This window comes from Rhincodon typus, chromosome 7 (assembly GCF_021869965.1).
Source record: "Rhincodon typus isolate 14 chromosome 7, sRhiTyp1.1, whole genome shotgun sequence".
NCBI classification, from domain to species: Eukaryota; Metazoa; Chordata; class Chondrichthyes; order Orectolobiformes; family Rhincodontidae; genus Rhincodon; species Rhincodon typus.
This window is the reverse complement of record NC_063338.1, coordinates 41,187,362-41,197,146: the sequence shown is the minus strand read 5'-3', so window position 1 is coordinate 41,197,146 and position 9,785 is coordinate 41,187,362. Positions and strand designations below refer to the sequence as shown.

At 37.2% G+C, this 9,785-nt stretch overlaps 1 protein-coding gene across 1 annotated transcript in view; it reads left to right on the top strand.

The window, feature by feature from the left end:
• agps (alkylglycerone phosphate synthase) overlaps positions 1 to 9,785 on the top strand; it is a 198,260-nt gene that overhangs the window by 131,609 nt on the left and 56,866 nt on the right. The window contains exons 8-9 of the mRNA XM_048598842.1: positions 7,383 to 7,508; positions 8,758 to 8,866. Of these exons, the coding sequence (XP_048454799.1) occupies positions 7,383 to 7,508; positions 8,758 to 8,866 (235 nt within the window). The remainder of the gene's footprint in view (positions 1 to 7,382; positions 7,509 to 8,757; positions 8,867 to 9,785) is intronic.

The window sequence follows — 9,785 nt, the reverse complement described above, 5'->3', positions numbered from 1 at the left end:
TATATATAGAATGGTGCCAAAACCACATGAAATAAATTGGTTGGCACTAGTGTAGCTAAATATATTAAATTCTTTGGGAAGTTGATTAGTCTAACTAAATAAAGATGTGCATATATTAACTTGTAAAGACCCTGACATACCATTTTAAACAAAGGCCTGAGTTTCAAACTATATTAATTCCAAATTGGATACTTTTTAAATGGAGTGTGGGATGGTGAATTAAATAGTTAGTAAATTAAATTTCGGGCTTCATTAAGTAAAACTATTTACAAATAGCTATCTTATTGACATGAGATGCGTGCAGGAACACTGACAATTGCTACAGGGCTATTTAGGGGTAGCACTAGTAGCAACTGGGTGACGAATAAATCTGACGAATCGGGCAGTAATATGTCATTTAGCGGGTTTGATAAGCAGTCAGCAGTGCCACGTGACGCTGTCAGCATCCAGTAACCAGGGAAGACATTGGAATACTGGAGAGAGGAGATGCAAAAGTGAAGCAATATTCTAAACTGAAATGGATTGGCAAACGTGAAAGCAGTATGAGAACAGATTTTTTTGTGCTCTAGTTCGGAACATTGAATTTGCTTTTCGGAAGACTGCTCCATTCTTGCCAAGATGCACTGTTGTAGCACCACACTGTGGTCAAGCTCAAGTATAACAGTTAAATTGATTTGAGTTCAGTTGATTAAATTTCATAGGCTTACAGCATCACCTCTGGATCTAGTACCATTAATGTTTGAGGCAACTTTTTGTGTTAAAGGTATGATAAATTTGTAAATTATGGCCATCTTATATTTAAGCAAACTCTTCTATAATTTTTGAAACCTTGAAATGCAGTATTTAAATTTGGAAAGCCCTAAATTAATGAAAGATTCTGTAGTCCTTGAACTATAAATAGTAAATACTTCTATTAAATTTGAATGTTCTTTGTATTGTGCAACTGCATTGTACAACTTTTCCAATTTGATTATGGATTGAGTTCCAACATTACATTTGTGTTTCTTATTTTACTAAATAAAAGTGGCACAACATTTGGAAAAATGACTCTAAGCATTTTGAGCTTGAGTTTTGATTAGGCATCCAATTAATTTTGAGATGACAAACTATACTATTAAACTGTTCAAGACCAATTGGTTACCAATTACTTGAAGATTTTTCCTATGCAACATTATATTTCTAAGGCATACATTGATGTGAAATAAATACTCATATATAGTGCACCTTGTGTTTAATACTGAGTGAATTGTAAATCTTAGTATTTACAATCTTAGAATCTTAGTATAAACATTTTCAGAATGCAAGCATTGACAAGGCACACAGATTTTTAAACAGCCTTTGTGGAAATGCTGAAGTGTTCCTTTTTGTTTGAGGTTATTAAACTCAGGTGTTGAGCAGATGGAACAACAAAGTAAATTCTGAAAATTAGACATTAGTAATCAGTTGATGAGCCAGAATGCATGTGCTGCATCTCAAATAGATGTTCATGTGTTCCACAAAGGACCAGTGTATTCCTGCCAGATGGTTCCAAGATGTATCATTTCTTAAGGGGTTTTACTATAGGCAGTTCACAGATGATTTTTTCCACTTGCCGTAACAAATCTATATTCTGTTTGTAAAATGTAACGTGCAAAGTAATTTCAAGGTCTATTTTCTTCTAAATATTTCTCCTGTAAATAGTTTGGGAGATTTTGCAGTTCAGAGCAAGCATTGCTAAGTTATCTTCATGTGATGTAATATTGCTGATACAGTTTTAAATGGGAGAGCCATGTACATCTGGCATAATTACCTTTTTGCATGCATTGTTTTTGTATTTGTGCTGTTAAGGGATTTCCAGCGAATGGTGCTGTGAACCTGATAATATTTATAAATAGATGCTTAGTGAATGCTACCTTGCTACAATACCGATTAAGCTATAGCTCTATGATGTAAACCCATCATATTCTGAATATAAATTTCATTTTGTTTCCCATTGATGACAACTTTTATTTAGGAGTGAGATGATAAAGTAACAACCTCCGAGCTTGGCATTATTAATTTTAATTTAAAACGTTGGAGTTTTGCCAGTTCTTCCAATGAGAACATACAGTACCATGCCTTTTCACTGACATTATATTAATTTTGTATGCTAATATTTTACAGAACCCCCATTTAGGGGCTTTAATATATATGATCTTAACTGATCTTTGCAAAGTGGATGTGGGTGTGTTGGTGTGTTAAAATAAGGGACGTTGTTTTGAAACTAGGGGTTGCCATTTTAGGACTGATAGGGACATTTTATTCCTCATCAGTTGTGAGACTTGAGAACACTTCCTCAGAACGTGGTGGAGGCAGGGACGTTGAATATATTGAAGGAAGAGGTAGATGGATTTTTGTTAGGCACTGGAATCAAAGATTATTAGAGGGGAATGTGGATCTCAGAACATAAACATATCAGCTATGACTTTGAACGGCTGAATAGCTGACTTATCCTAAATCATATGTTTCACAAAGACATGTTGACTGTCTGATTCTGTAATTTTCCAAATGTCTCCCTACTACTACTATTAGAATGAACACAAACATTTTCCCAATATAAATGAATGTTAGCTGGCTAATGATTCTCCTATTTTGTCTGCCTCATTTCTTGAATACAGGTGTAATGTTTAGGGTTTTTCAATCTACTGGGATCTTGCTAGAACCTAGTGAAATTTTTAAATAATTAGACCGAATGCATCCACCATCTCTGCAGCCACTCCTTTTAAGACCCAGGAATCAGGCCATTAGGTCCAGGGAACTTGTCAGTCTTATTCATTTTCCTAATACATTTTCTCTTGGGATAGCAAGACCTTAAGGCGTGGGAGCAGAATTGAGTCTGCTCCGCCATTCAATGAGAAATAGCTGATCTGATAATCCTCAACTCCATTTTCCCACCTTTTCCCATTACCCTTGATTCCCTTGATTTAAAAATTTATGTTCAGTATTGAATAAATTTATTGACCCAGACTTGGCATTCTGATGAAGAATTCCACAGATTCACAAATTATTCTTTATCTCTGTTTTAAAACAAAATCAACTTCTTATTCTAAGATTATGCCCTCAGCTCTCCCACAAAGACAAACAACCTTTCCACATTTTTAAATGCATTCATACCAGCTAGGCTAGTAATTATTGGCCATTCTAATTGCCGTTAAGAGTCAACCATATCACTGCATCTGGGCTCATGTGTAGGCCACACTAAGAATGCCAGTTTCCTTCCCTAAAGGATGTTAGTGCACCAGATGGGTTTTTCTGACCATGTTCATCATTAGACTCTTGATTCCAGATTTTTATTGAGTTCAGATTTCACTATTTTCTAGCAGAATTCAAACTCCAGTCTCCAGAACATTTACCTGGGTCTCTGGACTAATAGTTCTGTGATAATACCACTTGGCCATTATTTCCTCTCGGCATCTAACCCACCCAGTCCTCTAAGAATTTTGTATGTTCCAATAAGGTTGCCTGTCATTCTTTATTCCAACAAATACAGTCCAACCAACTCAACCTCTCATTAGATACCCCCTCCATATCTGACATCGGCCTAGTGAACCTTCTTTGGGCTGCCTCCAATGCCAGTATATCTTTTCTTAGATAAGGGGCCCAAAACTGTTCAGTATTCCAGCTGTCACATCGTGCCTTTTACAGTTTTAGCAAATCCTCCTACTTTTATATTCCATTCTCTTTCATATAACCTGCTGAACCTGGATTCTAACTTATTATGATTCATGGATGAGGATTCCCAAATCTGTCTGTTTTGAGGCTTTCTGCAGTATTTCTCCATTAATTAATATTCTGCTCCTCTATTCTTCCTGCCAAAATGCATAACCTTATGTTTCCCCACATCATGTTCCATCTGCCAAAATAGTGATTGCTTTAAGTTCCTTCCTGCCTTTTGCCTATTGATTTTCCTCCCATGTAAGTATGCTGTAGTTGTCTTCTATTATGAAGACTCAGAAAAAAAAAATTGCGTGATTTTACCATTTCTTTGTTTCCAATTATTAATTACATAGGCTCACCTTCAAAGAATGAACACTTGATTTAGCTGCTCTTTTTACTGCATGTATTTGTTCCTTCTTAGTTGTATCTCTCACTCTAATTTCTTCCTGTTTAATATTCTATTCATTGCTCTTTGATTTCTAAAACTTTCCCAGTTTTGTGACCTACCAGTCATCTTTGCAGCACTGTACATCTTTACCTTCAATTTGGTAATATTCTTAACTTCCTTAGTTAGCTGGAAAGGTGCACCCTTTTTTGAGCATTTATGTTCATGGAATGTATCTTTGAAAGTTATTAAATAACGTGTCTGTCACTGCTTGTTTACGGTCATCTTTTATAACTGATGTTCCTCTTCTGCTTAAGCCAACTCTCTTCGTATGTTTATAATTACTTTTATTTAGACTTAAAACATTGACCATCAAAATGAAGTCAGTGTGGAATAACTCATTTATAAATTCAGTGCAAAATAGTTAAATAAGACCAATTTTGTCTGATTCTGAACATTTTTTTAGACTTTGTTTATGGCTATTTCAAAAATGTTCCCAAGTGAGAGACCTGGGTTTATACATGTCATGTATATAATTCATACTTAAGGTGAACTAATCAGATTAAATTATCTGGCAATTGAACATTGTTATTGACAGTGCTTTTGTTCCCAAATATCCTGGGTAAATGTTTTCAATTGGCAATAACTTCATGGTGACTATGAAATGCTAATCATTACCTATAATTATTGAGTTTTATGAGTCAAGTACATGAAGTATCCCAATATGGAAATCATTGAACTTCTGAAGTTAGATAATCCTTAAAGCTCTCAGTTCTGTTTTGAAAGCAGCTGCTTTGTGAAACTTTTGTGTCGTTGAAAAGAGAAATGTGTTACTGAAGGTGCTGTTGCACTTACCAGGACAAATGAAAGAATGCCATTTTTAAAAAAAATCTTAACGAACGTTATAGGAGAAAGGAGGTGCTGAATGTTTTGGCAAGTGAACTCATATTGGCCAATGTGTTACAAAGAGAAAGTAGTGGGAAACTAGAGCCTTCCCAAGTTCCCAGATAATTCTGGGAGGTGCAAGGCATGAGCGTATTCATTTTATTTGCAGAGAACAGCCACCTATGTATAAATGTACGTCGTTTCCAGCAAGCATAAATGGGCCATGATACAAATTTGAGTGATTACCTTAAATAGGTTATTGGTGGATTCAGGATTGTTTAACAAGTCCTGCCTAATAGTGAAATCAAGTCTAACATGTTTTTAGTTTGGCAAGGATGGGCTAATTTGAATACGGACTGTATGTTGTCTATTACAAGCAGCCAGAATGATAAGTTGTTTAATTCAGTCTCCAATTATTGAGGGACACCTTATGTATCTGGCACTTAATTAAGCCAAATCTTGCAAGAATTTGTTTGGTCGACAGCACGTTTTTATTGAATTGAAAGCAGCATCTCATTAGTGGAAAATACCGCTTGTATTGACAGTGCATAATAGGAGTGTGAAATGGCTTGCTTAAAGAGTGAACTGTTTTGGGATGCACTTTCCAGGGTAATGAGGTGTAGACTGGACACACAGGTTTGAAAGAAGTGGGCTTTAGCCCATTTGTGAGTTCATATGATAGGCAGTGCACAATGATCTGATTAGCAAAGCTCTGACCCATCAGATAGTTTCAGTGCACATTCTCTCTGCACCAAGCTCACTTGGTGAGCAAATGGCTAAAGCCTTATTTATGTTCGCTGTTGAGGCCAGTCTTTTGAGCTATATGAATCCCAAATGTGTTTCGACCAGGGAAGGTAGGCTTTTGGTAGGTAGAAGTGGAGAAGTCAGTACTTTCAACCAAATTCAAAAGTGTCAATAACAGTTAAGTAAGCTGTTCCACACTGCTACCACTGAGAGGGATCTGCCTCAATTCCAAGAAGATGCTGTACCAGCCACATGTTAAACATTGTGTATGAATTTCACTGCTGGTGTATTGCTGGGTATGTAGGCTATACATCCCATTGATTGGCTGGGGGAATCAAAGAACAATATTTATTCAGCTCCATGCAGAGTATAGACCATACTAAACCAGAACACACTTGCAAACTAAAAAATGAATCATCTACAGTGAACGTGATTCTGTGGTTGGGTAGCACTTGTCGAACCATCTCAAGTACTCCAATGAACAGCCGTAGAATCATACAGTACAGAAGAAGCTATTTGACCCATTGAGTCTGCATGGACCAAAAAAATCTACTGTAACTCTGCACCAGCCAATTTAAGATAATCAGTCAAGTTCGTAAAATGATTCTTTTACAGTTGCTGGAAATGACATTCATTAATATGCAAGGGTCAGATTTCTGCAAATAAGAGTAATATGTTTAATCCTCCCACACTTTCTGAATTACCCAGAAGCCTAAGAAGCTTGTAGTTGCTTGTTGCTTTTTTCATGGCAACAATGCTGATAATCTGTCAAATTGCCAACTAATCAGCACTCCTTTTTCCTTGACATAAGTTGAGTAGTTTGAAGTTTAGCATTTGCATTGTCCATTTGTTACATTTGTCCAAATGAGTGCAAGGTGAAAAACTTGACAACATGTCTTTTTCAGTGATCTACAGACTTGAGTTGGATCTAGCGGTTTCAGAAAGCAGCCATTTTCTTGGTAATGAAACTCTAGTGTAATATTCAATGACAGATTCTGGACATTTCATGGTTGGAATGCTAAATAACAGAATCATTGGAAGGACTTATTTTTTGAAAACAAACATTTGAATAATTGCTCTGAGAAAGGGTCACTGTACCCAAAACAATAACTGTTCACTGCTGCCAGACCTGCTGAGCTTTTCCAGCAACTTCTGTTTTTGTATCTGGTTTACAGCGTCTGTAATTCTTTTGGTTTTTATTTGAATAATTGATTGGCTAATTTGCAACAGATTTCTATTGCTGTACTCTTCTATTCTCTTGTAGAAACAAGATGTGGAGATGCCAGTGTTGGACTGGGGTGGATAAAGCCAGAAGTCACATGACACCAGGTTATGGTCCAACAGGTTTATTTGAAATCACAAGAATGGAGGAGTTCTTCACCTTGCAGAGGAGCAGCACTCCAAAAGCTTGTGATTTCAAATAAACCTGTTGGACTATTACCTGAGACAACAAGGTGTAGAGCTGGATGAACAAAGTAGGCCAAGCAGCATCAGAGGAGTGGGAAAGCTGACATTTCGGGTCTAGACCCTTTTTCACTATTACCTGGTGTTGTGTGACTTCTGGCTTATAGAAACAATAAAGAAGATAATGTTCATCACTACATATATTAAAATCGTCTCTAAGTAGCATAACTTGAAAGATATGTTTCTTTGGTCTTATTTTTGAAATTCTGATAATTCTTTTTTGTTGAAGCTTAGTGAACATGGCTACTGTACAGGACATGAACCAGATTCAATGGAGTTCAGCAGCCTTGGAGGCTGGGTTGCTACAAGGGCTTCAGGCATGAAGAAAAATATCTACGGTAACATTGAAGATCTGGTAAGTATTTGAAAACATGCATTTACTTGCATTTGTTTGGATTCAGTGTAATCAGCAGAGCCTCAAAAATTTCATTAGTTACCTGGGAACTGCATTTAATACCTATCTCCATTTGCCAAGACGGGTCCATAGACCACTTCAGTCTTTATGCTGCTAATGCTACGCAATGCCATTGAGAGAACATGTTGCAGCATTTTGGCCCAGTAATGATGAAAAAATAGTGATTGATGTCTTGTTCAGAAAAGTAATCCAGTTCCAGAGAATGATGGCTTTTCCATGTTCGGATGTTTCCAAATGGTGGCTCCAAATCTCAATTGATTAGCTCCATGCTTTGACTTAAAGAAAAAATCGAACAGGTCTGGCAACAAAAAAAAAAGCTGAATAAATCTTTTTAAAATATCCTTGTCAACAAATCGAAAAGAAACTTGATTCTGAATTGTTACTTGGTAGCACAAGACTTCAATATTAATAAGAGGAGCAACATATTGCTGAAATGTTGTCTTGCACTCATCAGGTCAAACACACAAATGCCAAGTTTTAAACAATCAAAACAATTCATTACAAAGGAGAAAGAGGATACTGATTGTTTGGCGAGCTGACTGTGGTTGAGATATTTTCTCATCAACCTATTTAGAGATGTTCGACATAGCTCTGGAGCAGGTGGGACTTGAAGCTAGGTCTTCTGGCTCAGATTTATGGAGATTATCCACTCCTCCACAACAGCCTGACAATCACCTCTGGTTGAGGTATGACCATGAAATAAGCAACAGTTCTTTATAATACAAACTATACTTCACCAACCTATGCTAGCAAAACTCAACAAAATATCAATTGGTGAATGTGCTTCAGAAATTGGGCAGTACTTGCTGACCAATTGAGTCTGCTGATAGCCAAACTAACAAGCAATTTAAGATAATCCGCTTGCAGGAAGTAACATGCATGCATATGTCAGGACCTGTTCTTCTGCAAGCAAAAGGGATATCTTCAAGTCTTGAGACTTTTGAACTACCTGGAAGCAGAGGGAGCATGTAATTACATGTTGCTTTAACTATGACAATGCAATAGCCAATAGGTCATTTGGCAAATTTTCAGCTTCCCTTATTTCCACTGGTATGAATTGGTGTAATCATTTAGATTTTTGCACTTGTTCTGCTGAGTGCAAGCAATGATCCTTGTGTAAAATGTCCAACTTGTATTTTTTCACAGGTGTGGTAATGCAAATAATTTGAGACTTTCATTGTTTTAATAGGTGGTGTACATAAAAATGGTTACGCCAAGAGGCATAGTAGAAAAAAGTTGTCAAGGTCCAAGAATGTCCACAGGCCCTGACATTTACCACTTCATTATGGGATCTGAAGGTACCATTGCAGTTTTATCATATTTTGTCTAAGTTTTCAGTTGTAATACAGTCAGGAAAAACTAAATAGAGAATGTTGGTGAGGCCGCTTTGAGAGTATTGTATACAGTTCTGGTCACACTGCTAGAGGAAGGATATTAAATTGGAAAGGGTGCAGAAAAGATTTACAAGCATGTTACCAGGACTGGAGGGTTTGAGTTATCAGAAGAAGATTGATAGGCTGGGACTTTTTGCTTGGAGTGTGGGACGTTGACAGATGACCTTAGAGGTTTATAAAATCATAGGGGCTGAGATAAAGTGAATAGCAAAGGTCTTTTCCCTGGGATAGGGGAGTTCCAAACTAGAGGGCATAGATTTAATGTGAGAGAGGAAAGGGACCAAAGGGGCAACTATTTTTTTACACAGTGTGGTTCATGTGTGGAATGAACTTCCAGAGGAAGGGGTAGATAGGTACAGGTACAACCGATAAAAGACATTTGGTCAAGTACATGAAGAGGAAGGATTTAGAGGGATATGGGCCAAACACGGGTGATGAAGGGTCTAGGCCCGAAATGTCAGCCTTTTTGCTCCTACGATGCTGCTTGGCCTGCTGTGTTCATCCAGCTCTGCACCTTGTTGTTACAGGCAAATAGGACTAGTTTAGTTTGGGAAACCTGGTTGGCATGGATGAGTTGGACCAAAGGGTCTGTTTTTGTGCTGTGAGACTCTGACTCTGTATATAAGTACGTGTGGGTAAAGGAGCAGAAGGATATGTTGATAGGGTGAGATGAATTAAGGTGGCAGGAGGCTTGAGCTGCCTAAGCAGTGGACTAGGCTTGTTGGGCCTATTTGTGTTAAAGATGTAACTAGAGATTAGGAGGATGCTTTTGCACAAAAAAACAGTTTTTAACAATGTAGCCCAACCTCTTCACTTTGATAGT